Below are 12,616 nucleotides of genomic sequence, written 5' to 3'. Positions count from 1 at the left end.
ATCATATCAGAACTGTGATTTGGTATACTACATCACTCCCATCTTTGCAAATAATCAAATAAGCTGGAAAAACATTTGGATCTAACATTAAGCAGTTGATGTACACAGATTAAACAACTGTTCCAGTGTGGTGTGTTTTCTCTTACCTGTGTCATATGTGAGCACCAGGTCTGCTACATGGTCCCCTGTGGTTGGAGCTGTGAACTCTACTGTCACCTGCATGCTCTCTCCCACCGGCAGTACACCACAGGCCGGACTCACACTGAAGGGTCTGTCATTGCAAACAAGACAATCAGGTCAAAATATTCCTACATCCCAGCTTTTAAAGAACTAACTCACACAGACCTTTCATATAAAAATTTGCAGTAGAGCATTGTTACAAAAATTTCATTTTTTAAGAGCTTGCACAGAAAAAGTATTACCTGAAAATAATCTCAAACTGTATCAATAGGATGACAAGGAAAACAACCACTTGCATCTGTTTGCCTTCAAACAAGACCCTGGCACTCTTTACCTTTGTGCAGCTAGAGAAAAGGTGGCGTCTTTGTTGCCAATGTTTCGGACCAGGAGAGTCTGTGTCGCCGTGTGTTTGACTGGCCAGGCAGAGAAGTTGACATAGTCAGGGAAGTCCAGGATGGCTCGTGCTCCAACACAGTGCACAGGAACTACAAACTTCTCCCGCTCAGTCATACACAGCAGTTCATGTACATAGTCCTACATTTGGGCAAAATGAAACAACATTTACTCAGAACTGTCACAGTTCTAAGTCATATGCTTTACTGAAATTTGCCTTTAATATTTCTTAAATTATGAAAATTATATTTGCTCAGGAAATAAAGATGTCAATGCACACTTTTATGGAAATATCTATCCTGTCCCTGGTGCTGAAATTAGTGTGTTCTTGCAAATTCTTGATTTTATAGCATATAATGATGAAGATATCATGTGTCATGTGGTGGATACTTAGTAAAAACATAATTTCGGACACACCTTTTTCTCCAGCGGAGTGAAGAGGATGCGGAAGGTGCTCGCCATGCCAGGTGCGACCTTGTCCCCGACATTGTTGGGACTGATGATTTTGAAGTATGGGGAGTCTGTCTGGTACACTTTTACCAGCCGGGGCACCTACACAGGAAAAAACATGTTTCATGATCAATGCTAACTAATGCATTCCTACTATGACTCAGTATGAGATACATTCTTCAGAAAGTTCAGACTGTACAGCTAGTCCTATCAGCGAGTCTATACCTTATAGCGAGTCAAAACTGATAGCTAAGAACTGAGAAGTGTGTACCCCATCATTGTTCCTAAGCTGCAGTGGAACTTCGTATGTCTGGTGGGGCTCATAGTTCTGGAACCGGATCTCTGAAGGAAAAGGCTGGAACATGGCTTCGTCTATGTTGACTTGGGAAAACTGTTGAAGAATAAAGAGAATCATTTAATTCTTATACAAATTATTAGAAATGCTGTAAAAAGACTCTTAGAAATATCCCAACCAGTCTTACTTCCAATACACTAAGCAAGTACCTTTTGATGGGTTGTTTCGGCCATGTCTAATAGTTCCACTATCTGTGGCAGGTGCATCTCATGTGTGTTGGCCAGTTTTCCTGCTGTGTCCAGACCCATCTCATGGAGGAACTTGGAAGGTGTCATCTAGTGTTGGGGAACGACCATACAGTGCGATAAGTATTAACATAACCTGGAATCAACTGGAATCAAACAATGAACTGCGTTGATAGATGGAAAAACTGTAACAACTAGGAAGAAAAGAAATTTCCTTGACTGCTGGGGGCAAAATATGTCGAGCATTTTTGAGTTGATTCAGAATCAGATTCTTTTTTTTTTTTTGCAAATCAGAAAAAAATTAAGAGACGAACCACTAACCAAAAAATTAAATTCATGTGGCCTAAATGTAATCTCTATCAAAGATTCTCATAGCATCAGTCAGGACATGCTTACCTTTGGTGGTGGGAGTTCCCCTCGCACCAGTCGTGGGTTCCTGGGTGCGACCACCTTACTCTGGTAGTTCAGTCTGGGCATGTCCCCTGCCGTCCCCGCTAGCCGGCCTTCCGTACCACTGCCAACTTGTGTAGGCGTCGGCATCTTGTCAAATCTGTTAGAAAACATGGATTTCACATAAGACAAGCTCAATGATCAACAAACTGTAAAATGTCCCTATTTATATAGCAACATTACTTTGACAGCATTAATCAATTACTTAAAAAGTTTGGTATCTCTTCAGTGTGATGTTAATTAACACACATTCACAAACAAGGTTATACTGGGTTCCTTGGCATAAGGCCCTTCTGTATACAGCTTCTTGAAAACTACCTTAGATGGCAGGAAAGGGAGAAGAATACAAGATCCTTGGTTCCACTGACACACTTATTATGAAGAAATCTTATTTTTTAGAAATATGAAAAATACTCAAATTAGAGAAACATTACAATTTTTGACACTCACAAGAGAATAATATAGTAATCATAGGGTCTTATACAGTTATGAAAACTTTCGCTCCCGCAATTCAAGCTGCTGATTTCGAGATATCACAACTGCCCCCCTCCCCCAGTCGTTTCCAATGGCTTGACGTTATTTACATCCAGGTAAATCTGTTCATGTACACTCGTATCCAACAACACAAAAGTAATCGTTTGTGGGTAAAAGGCTAAATCCCACAGCTCTTCTGCTTACCTTAGACGTTGAGGTTTCTTGTAGCAGTGTCAGATTCAGAAAACTACATTACGTGGACCACTGCGCTGGATATCCACGGTAAAACTGTCCGGTTGCGAACGGGAGCGCCATTTCCTTTGTCGCTATGGTAACAAAACTAATATGGCGGCCAATACATTCTCGTGCTCAGGGTACCGCACCGCATCGTGTAGACAGTGCACAGCAATATCTGTGTTTATGGTAGCTTTGATGCAGACAGAGTATCCATTTAGCATCCTATACATTATACATTTATACCGTATACTAGCTTTGTATCTAACTTTCTACAAAATTATTACCTTGGTCGTTGATTTGTGATTTTCTTAGCGTTTGCCTATGCCGGTCTCGTGCCCATCGTCCTCAGCGTATCAAAACAAGGAAACTACAAAACAAAGGCAGGTGCAGGTGCCATATCGATCGGTGCACCGTTAGCTGCAGAAAGGTCAGGCTATTGTGACTTTTTAGTAATCTAGCCCAAAATATGCTGTGTATGCACGTTTAATGTATGTCTGGTAAGATACTTGGACAGATGACAAATATGCTATTGAAAGTTTTGTGTCCGTCAAGCAAGTGCTAGCTACCGGCGTTTTCAAGTTCGATCCGAGCGTAAAAGGGAGTGGTCGTTTTTTTTACAACAAAGGATGACCCTGTTAAAATACAATACTTTTGCTCACAGGACGATGTGAAGTGCGCACTTGAGACGACGAGTTTGCCATGCAGGTCCAGTGAAATGGCTTCAAAGTCTCACTTTGATGCATGGTTGACTGATCATCTGGCATCACGAAGTTATGTGCCATCCTTGCAGTGACATCAGGTAGGACCGACCAGGAAATATCGGCGGAGAGGTTAGGGTTTTGCGAATAATCAAAGAGATAGAAATGCCAGGAACATGGATCTGAACAGGAAAGGAAATAGTTTTAACATTGTTGAAACTAGTTCAACTTCCTTAATCCGAAAAAGGATGATTGGGAAGACGCCATGGAACACCACCACAGTAGAAGAGAGAAGAGTTCAATTTAACCGCTAATTTTTGTACAATGTAACTTTAACACTTTGTTATAGTCTAAGTTTGAATTTTTTCATAAAATAGGTGTTTATCAAACTGCAGCCAGCATAGCAGACCACACCCTTAAATAAGTTCGTCATGCCACCATGAGTAACAGTTGAAAGACGACACCTGTTGTTTATACCTGCTATTGCTATTCTTTTGGAAGTCAAATTTAAGTAAATGTTCATGTTTCATGTACGTTTAACTTACGATTATGTTATATCCTGTTCAATACAGTCATCACATGTTGTCTATTTGTTTGTTAAGGGTCAAACTGCAAAGATGACGAGGCCGAGCTCTTTCAGAATTGGCTCCACTGTTGGAAGTAGGTCTGTGTTCTCCTCAGTGCACTACAAGGACCGCCCATGTTCTTTTGTTCATCCTTACTGCCTGCTGGCAGCATCAGGTATGATACTTTTCAAAGTACAGGATAACAAGTTCTTTTCAGTACTGATAGCAATTTTGGAGTTACTAGTACCAGCCTATGGCCATGTTGTAGATGTAACATTAAATGTAGTATTCATGTGTGATTTAAGAATATTGGAAATATTACAGCTGACCCCAGCTGTTGTGAAGTACTTTCCATGTGTGCAATGTGGAAAATTGATTTTCTGACAAGGATTTTGTTTCCCAATTCAAGGAATTGTGGTGATCCTGACAGGCCTGCTACAGCTGTGCCTGTACTTCAGCCTCCGTACACTCACTACTTCTCTGCACTACACAGAAGGACCCATACCCACATATGTCAACGCAATTACAGTATGCTCCATTTCATTTTCTGTCAATATGTAGTGTAATCTCCTCTGTGCCACCATATGGTACCAGCATGCTTTGTTTAATTGCTGGTAAAAACCCCTGCAGGCAGTTGCTGAGTTTCTATTATTAACAAGAGCCCAGTGGGGTAACTGAATTATTGATAAACACTTTGAACTTTCAATGCACTATAATATATAATACTAATATACTACTATATAAACTGCTTCACTTTAGATAACATAGTATCAGGTGTATTAATCTTATTCAGAAGTAGTTTTTTGTGATAATAGTTCTAGACAAACATTTCCATGGGAGCAATAAAATATCATATATTTGTTTTGCCCACCTTGTTGCAGCTGGTCTTCACAGGGTCACTGGTGATTCTGGTGGCTAGACATCCGGAGAAATATCTGGTAAGTTTGGCATCATTATCTACAGGTAGGCACTTAATCAACGTCCCCACTAAATGCCTAAACTGATTGTATGGTGAGAGAAATACTTGAAATTAAATGTGAAACATCATATGTGAAAATCTGTTAATTTTTTTGTCAAAAAGAATTATGAAACAGTGAAAGATGGTGCAGTTTACTTTGCAGACATTTACAATTCCACCTACCTACAAAATGTAGCAAGATGCTTGGAGAAGTCAAGAGAACTTAATCTGTGCAAGCCCCAAATGATACTGACTGTGATGCTTGCCAGGTACATTACAAGTGTTGGCATGTTGTTCTTGTCCTCAGCTGATGTTGACCATTGGCGGCTGTGTGGTGTGCATCCTCCTGTGCCTGACAGCTGCCATCGTCACAGGCATGCATGTGTTACCACTCTTCAGCACCTTCCACACATGCAATTTCAGCAGAGATGCCAGCAACCAGGGGCATTGCACCTGCCTATCACACACTCAAGAAGGTACGAACTAGCAGAGCTTTGTTAGCTTTACTCTGTGGTCAGGTGGCCACATTAGTTTCTAGCAGTAACTTGAGATGACATGTTTATCAACAATCATTAATAACATTCTTGTTTTGTCTTTCAGGATTTATCAGTTTTGTTGGAGCTCCTAACTGCCATGTGATCGAGATGAACCTTCAGAACGTGGTCATCACCATGTGTGTTCTGTATGCGTTTGTGTGTACAGTCTTGGTCTTCAGTTTCTCCGTGGGATGCTTTTGGTTAGGAGTCCAGCAGCAGAATGGTAGCATGTCACCGGTGAGTTACATGTACATAACAAAACATTTGGATAGTACTATACTTTAAGTCTAGTAGATCTACTCTAATAGCTAAGATGACACGATGAGACGGATCTATTCTTCTGTTATCTTTAGAATTTGTCATTATTCTCTCTTTGTTAAAACTTGTGATATTTGTCAAACTTGAAATTTCAGATTTCTGCCCAGCATGATGATACCAGTAGATTGGAGCAACAAGAGTCTGATGATGCCAGCAGTCAGACAGACAGACCAGTGCGGGTCCTTGGAGTCAGGCCACTCAGGCGACATGTTTCCCTGGACAGCAGTGGTGGACGCAACCTAACCAGGTACATGTATTTTTTTAAACAGGCTAGCTATTGTATCATAATGTCATCATGTTACTTGACTGAAAATGCAGTGCAGTTTAAGGTTAAAGATCTTGTAAGTCACTGTACATGGCATTGATTCAGTACAATGTGTATGACATCAATGGCTGTAAGACAGTTTTGTAAGCATGATTCAGGATGTTTGCTTTGCTTCTTGTTAGTGAGATACATTGTAATGTAAGACAAGACTCATGACATGGCATGTTTCTGTCTGTCTCCACAGACCGATAAGCCGTACCAGCAGCCTGAGTGGTGTGGACTTGTTATCACAGCAACTTCAGCAGCCAACCAGACATACACAACACAGAAGAGCAAGGTATTATTCTTTTGTACATGTACAACTCAGTTATTGTTTTATTGAGGAAAGGAAAGCTCAAAGGAAAGAAAAGGATGCTAGAATTCAACTCTTGTGCCTGCCATGGTTCAAATCTCATGTTAATGTGATGCTAAAAGATGACTCATATCTTCTTGTTTTTCCAGACCCAGAGCTCCAGCAAGACCACGAAGGGTGGCTAGCATGGACCACCGCTTGCCCCCTGTTCACAGACACGTGATGCGAGCACACAGCTTACAGACCCAAGGTCCCCACAGAGACCAAGGTCTCCCACCTATGGGGCGCTTACAGTCAGGACAGTCTGGATCCCTGGGCTCCCTGACAGCAGCCTTCCCCCTGGGCTGGCACTATGGGAGGAGGCTGTCCTATGTGGCCACAGGACAGAGTGCTTACCTATCCACTGATCCGTCCAGCCCTAGAGCGAGTGGTGGCTCTCAGCTGTCCCTCAACATGTCAGACCAGCCCTCAGCACCACCTGTCAGACAGCAGTTTTCCTTTGACCCACCTCCGCCTTACAGTCTGGCACCTCCGTATGTGGACCAGCCACCTAAGTACTGTTCAGATGAAGCATTAGGTACAAGTTCAAATCCACTCACACAAGAGCAGGAGTCAGAGATGGACAGGCCACACACACCACAAGCAAGGGATGACTCAGAATCTGATGATCAGGTACAAGATTCAGAACAGGAAACCCACACACCTGAAGCATCTCCAGCACCAGATGGGGCAATAGGAGTACCAGCATCTACAGAGGAAGACTACAGGACAGAACTTACAAGTACAAGTGAAGATACTTCTGAATCTGAATCAGTATTAAGAACTCATGATGAAAACAGTGAATTGCAGGATCCCCAACCACAATCTTGGGGATCACGGGACAGTCTTAGTGTTCTTTTCCAGCATCCTACAGTCAGACGCAAGTCAGATGTTCCAACTTCAATAGTCTAGTTCCTGTCATACTGTACTGAAGCACTTGCTGGTAGCCTGGTATCAATTGTTATGTACCAGGTATGTCATACTGATACCAACATTGTATTAGAGGTCTACTCTTTGAGCATATAAAGTTTATCATTGTGTCCATATCAATATCGATAAAATGAATATCATTTTTGGTTGATATAAAATGTTTGTTTAGATAGAATATATTAAAAAAATTAAATTAGTTTTAACTTTTTAATGCTATCTATACATACATTTTCTTTCATATTTATTTTTGTAACACTCATTATATTCGTATACTGTCCTCCACTAGTTTTATATCATTGACCTGTAGACAGGTTTTTACCTAAAAGTATTAGTATTAAGACATATATTCCTGTATGCTTGTTTGCAGGGAATAGAGTTTCAGTTTTTAAGCATTGTTGAAAAGTTCATCCAGCTGTGCTCAAGTCTGGTCTAACAATATACTGTCTGCATGTATGTTTTAAGTGTGTTCTTTTCAAGAGCTTTAATATGGTCTATATGAAAAAACAGCACCAAATATACCACACCACACTTTCCCAAATATAACAAGCCACACTTTATTGCAATCAAAACTGGCTTTGCCCTAACAAGATCGCACAGTAGTCACATCTGCTTGTCACTTAATGTTTGCAATCATGGAAATTTCCTTCCTCTTCAAGTAAAGACACACACTGGACTAAATCATCAGTATTGAATGCAAGACTGTCTAGCTGATGGGCAGCGTCATCAGCATGAAATATTTACAGAGCACATTCAGGGTACTATCACATTGATAAAAATGAGTTACAGACCATACAGGATACAAACTTCTCAAGATACCATCCTTGACAATGCTCTGCAGTGTAATCTGTTTTGATGTTTCCAATAATTGTACTTGGAAACCCTTTGTCTCTCTCAAAAGGAAGAATGTCTTTGTGAAAGTCCTTTCCATTAATGTCACATCAAAAATTGATAAATGACTTTCATCATGACTGAATTAATTGATTTCATTTATGGTTGTTCTAATTCAACCACATATTTTGCACAAGTGTTCCTGTGGAATCAAAATTAAGATAAGTAACAATTTCCTTTGAACTCCACTAAGACAAAATCATCTCTTTGCAGTCCTATTACTGGTATGACATAATAGAAAGCATTGCCATTTGGGTCACAGTACTATTCAAACATCTAATACATCTCCAGTCAATTTTGCATGGTTACCAGAATAGGGCTTATTTCTCACCATTTTAACAGCTCTGCCAATTTATAGGTACAAAGATATTTTACCACTTGATACAAATGATCGCTTCTGTAAACCTGGATGTTATACTGGCAAGTTTGGTATCCTCTTTTAGACAAGGGTCAAGAAAAAACTGCAAGTTGTCATCTTTACTTGTGCCACAGTTCCACCAACTCACCTGCCCTTAATGGTGTCAGTGACTTAACTGTATCTTTTGTACATTGTTGACTAATTTACAGGGTTTAGAATGTATAAAAATTTACAATTCAGTTAGTGTTGCAGCAGAAATTTTGTATTAGCTTGCAAATACTGGCCTTTCTATTGTTCATACATGTAGCTATGAAATTTTACAGAACACTGACTGTGTTTCTCTGTCTTTGACCTATGGAAAATAGTTGTATGTTATGTTAGGAAGCACCTACTTTGTGCAGTGCTGCTCTTTAGTGTTTGAAGCACTGGCGTCACTGTGATTGTTCTAGCCCAAACACTAGCAATTTGAAATCTTAAACGTTATTATATCAGTCTGTTTCTCACACAGTCATCCTTATTAGCAACAAACATAATCATTTACATACTTTCCAACAATTTTAGGGAGAAAAATTTCCTAACGAAGCCTAGACAAACACATAATATTGTTCACATTTAATGATTACATGTACATGCAAAGTATCTAAATACATGCACAAAACAAATTTTATGGTAAAGTAATATCATATCATTACTATTAATGCTGAAGCATATAATACCATACGTATATATAATGTGCAGTTTTAAGCAAGTCTGCATACAAAACAAGCATCCTTGTAAAAGCAAGTTGATTAGCATTAATAATCAAAGGGGTGAACAAATCTTAAAATCCACATACAAAATCAAACAGAACACAAATATACAGAAACTCCAGGGGACATGTCATTTGTACAGAATTAAAACTACATGAAAATGCTATTATACAAAACATATAGGAGGGATTTTTGTATTCATAAGCACAGTTATATCAAATACAATTATCATATTTACAGCCACTAGCTTTGCTGAGAATGGCCAGACATTGTGGATTGAAGTCTCATTATTTGTACTTGCATAAAAGTCACTCAAATCATCCCCACGTCCTGATCTCACCTCAGAAAGACATGAATCAGTCCCCATGTCTGCCAATAGCGGTCCCTGGATATAGATTGTTTCACAAAAACTTTAACAACTAAACTTTACGCTATTCTTTATCAACCTTGCAGTGACAGATCTACTGTTGCCGCATGCCATACAGACATCTGAATTTACCAAAAATCACATTCAAAATACCTACCTAAAGTTTACTGTGTCCAGTCTACTCAAAATTCTTTTTACATTAACCTGCATGATGCTCAGCATTTTTAGAACTATCAAGGATTTTACGAGAGACTTTGATTTAAAAGGGAAAAAAAGTGCAGTGCTCAAATTGTTTCTTTCTTTGGTCTTCTTTAACAAAAAATGAACTTCTTTGCTTTGAGCTGATTGGAATTTTACAACATTTGTATTATGAAGCTGACTGTTGGTTCTATTTGCCAGGGGGAGGGCCCTCGTCATGTCCCAGGATAGCTCAGTCTCGGATTAGCGCCCCCTGTTGACAGCAGAGAGCAATGCAGAGCAGCAAACACTGTCCTGTGTCAGAAGAACAACTATATGAGCAACGATGGCTCCACCCATTTTCCCTACACTATGAACGACGCAATTTTCAGTTTCCAGATCTTCAGTCACATCTATCCGGCATGATCATATGATGTAGCTATCCAGAGGCATATTTCCATAGCATTGGACAAATGATTCAGAATAAAGTTGTTCCGTTCGGTACCTCAGTCCTGGGTAGCCTGTTCCCCACCAGTCAGTCCCCAGGATGCTCTGGACAGGAACGGTTTACCTCAAACCACTTGTCAATACATCTGTAAACAGAACACAACAAGCTGTAGTCAACATGCTTAAGAGTATATCTCTCTCCTTCAGTTATGCAATGCCAACATGGTTTTTGTCAGGTGTACAGGACATTGTATAGGAGACAAGAGAGCATATCACTTTCAATGAAGTATGAAAATGTACAGAAAAAAATGTGGGCTTGTTGTTGGATTAACTCTGAAATCGACTTTGCAAACAAAGGCAACATAGCAGTTCTCAACTCATGAGATAAAATACTTTGTGTAAGACCCTTATTTTGCTATTGCTACCTACAAACTTACCCTTTGTGATAGATGCACAGACAGGGCAGGCGCGCTATAGTGTCTCCTTGGGAAAGATCTTCAAAACATATGACACATTCTCCAGCATCAGCAGCAAGAACATCCTCTGTTCACACAAAACAACACAACACATTCAATAGAGTGAGTTACACCCAATAAAGGACCGCCTTTTAACGAGGTACAAGGAAACTCAATACAGAACCGTTATCTAACCTCCAGCAACCTAAAAATAACCTGCCAAAAATCCATCCTTTCAATTATTTAACAAGGTTGGAGCAAAGTCAGACGTCATAACAGACCTGACCTGAAGTAACCTGTTACTGCATGATGAATTCGTCCTTCTACTATGACTGTCCTTATGGGTGGGCTTGTTGTTGGATGTTGAACTTTACTTGTGATAACAAATTTAACATCATTTTGGAACATTTGCAGGAGTAAAAACACTTCACTAATTATCTGGGAAGTCTGCATTTTGTATTTCAAACAACAAGTACTAACTAATCTGAAGTGAAGTATTTACCTTCATGATATCACTTTGTTATCACATTATAACACTTTAATATTCACAGGTTTTGTGATACATGACACCAGGGGCCAATCTGTAACAAGAAATGAAGCAGGCCACACTGTGATATAAACATGGTTTAAAGTGGCACCCAGACATACATTCTGTCCAGAAATATGCGATGGGCCTCTTTCTAAGGAGGCTTGCAGTTTTTTTTCCATTAAGCTAGATGACTAGTTCAGAACAAAAGGTTCCTGACTGTCCTTACTTAACACTTGATTGAATGGAACAGCCCTTACTAAATCAACGTTGCATGTAATATCAACCACGATGAGCCCTTACTAATTATGGCCCATGTTTCCTGGGAAAGAGGACAAAAGAAGGAGGGACCTTTATCCTTATAAGCCTGCATCCAATTATGACCTTATTCCAGTCCGATGAAATTACTTGTTCCTCTGAGACAATATAACATCTAAGTTGATGAAATATGAGAGTAAGAAGTTGCTACATATACATTTGTATTCTGGATACATTTATATTTGCTCACTAAGGTCTGACAAACCAGAAATTGAGTTGTGGTAGCCCTACATGTACATAAGCACATGTGTGCATGTGCATGCATGCATGTATTATAGCAATTATGGTTCATCAGCTAAATGACCTTCAGTCTGCTGTGTGTCCAGTTTTTGTTCTGTTATGATCAGCTGCACAATTTTTACATGTATCTTTTGTCAGTACCTGGTATACAATCCATTAGTGCATGGCATTTCAAACTATGTGAATGACATCTTTCTTTTTTTCTCCGGTTCTGTACTGAATGTTTCTTAAATTTGAAATGGTCTTGTGTAACATTAGGCTGATCAATAGGACAATTCAGTCAAGCTCAACATTTGTGGATGGACAGTCTGTTTAATATGGTTCAAGTCAGGTCAAAAACTTACCGTCCAACTTCTGCTTGGACAGTACCATCAATGGTTATATATGTGAAGCAAGTAAACTTCTGTACTTTTACTTTCAACATGTAATAAGGTAGATGTAGCAGCTTGCTTTGACACATTGGCTCAAACTATTAACAAATTGAGGTTAGCCTTCCTTTTCAAAGTTTTACTTGCCAAAAACCACTTTGTGTAATGCAATTGAAGCCTGAAATCAGCCAATTACATAGCTAGTGGTTAGGATGATGGCGGCCACTTCATTTGCATACAATATAGCTACCAGTCATGTGGATGATGCTTCCTAACAGCTTTTGAGGCTAAAGGTTGAAGATGCATACCTGTAAGACAACATACTCACCTGCAATCT

The 12,616-nt window shown here is 39.6% G+C and overlaps 4 protein-coding genes across 4 annotated transcripts in view; 1 reads left to right on the top strand and 3 right to left on the bottom strand.

The window, feature by feature from the left end:
- Nucleotides 1–2,808, bottom strand: part of LOC109473701 (hydrocephalus-inducing protein homolog) — a 39,299-nt gene extending 36,491 nt beyond the window's left edge. Inside the window, exons 1-7 of the mRNA XM_019773667.1 lie at nt 2,692–2,808; nt 1,960–2,113; nt 1,528–1,653; nt 1,295–1,414; nt 991–1,125; nt 515–714; nt 147–271 (exon numbers count right to left, since the gene is read on the bottom strand). Coding sequence (XP_019629226.1) covers nt 147–271; nt 515–714; nt 991–1,125; nt 1,295–1,414; nt 1,528–1,653; nt 1,960–2,103 — 850 coding nt within the window. The 5' untranslated portion in view covers nt 2,104–2,113; nt 2,692–2,808. The remainder of the gene's footprint in view (nt 1–146; nt 272–514; nt 715–990; nt 1,126–1,294; nt 1,415–1,527; nt 1,654–1,959; nt 2,114–2,691) is intronic.
- A 1,211-nt stretch (nt 2,809–4,019) lies between these two features.
- LOC109473698 lies at nt 4,020–7,442 on the top strand. Its single transcript, XM_019773664.1, has 8 exons — nt 4,020–4,163; nt 4,398–4,516; nt 4,870–4,926; nt 5,254–5,422; nt 5,547–5,719; nt 5,896–6,047; nt 6,310–6,402; nt 6,567–7,442. Exons 1-8 carry the CDS (start codon nt 4,040–4,042, stop codon nt 7,366–7,368), a joined length of 1,689 nt encoding a protein of 562 aa, XP_019629223.1. The 5' UTR covers nt 4,020–4,039; the 3' UTR covers nt 7,369–7,442.
- A 479-nt stretch (nt 7,443–7,921) lies between these two features.
- LOC109473699 (E3 ubiquitin-protein ligase ZNRF2-like) overlaps nt 7,922–12,616 on the bottom strand; it is a 17,167-nt gene continuing 12,472 nt past the window's right edge. Inside the window, exon 6 of the mRNA XM_019773665.1 lies at nt 7,922–9,827. The gene's annotated coding sequence lies outside the window, so the exon portion shown is untranslated. The remainder of the gene's footprint in view (nt 9,828–12,616) is intronic.
- Nucleotides 10,461–12,616, bottom strand: part of LOC109473376 (hydrocephalus-inducing protein homolog) — an 8,928-nt gene continuing 6,772 nt past the window's right edge. Inside the window, exons 17-19 of the mRNA XM_019773237.1 lie at nt 12,608–12,614; nt 10,810–10,915; nt 10,461–10,518 (exon numbers count right to left, since the gene is read on the bottom strand). Coding sequence (XP_019628796.1) covers nt 10,461–10,518; nt 10,810–10,915; nt 12,608–12,614 — 171 coding nt within the window. The remainder of the gene's footprint in view (nt 10,519–10,809; nt 10,916–12,607; nt 12,615–12,616) is intronic.

Source organism: Branchiostoma belcheri, unplaced genomic scaffold, assembly GCF_001625305.1.
Source record: "Branchiostoma belcheri isolate BF01 breed outbred unplaced genomic scaffold, Haploidv18h27 scaffold3, whole genome shotgun sequence".
Lineage (NCBI taxonomy): Eukaryota > Metazoa > Chordata > Leptocardii > Amphioxiformes > Branchiostomatidae > Branchiostoma > Branchiostoma belcheri.
Note: the sequence above shows the minus strand (reverse complement) of the source record. Positions and strands in the feature narration are given on the sequence as shown.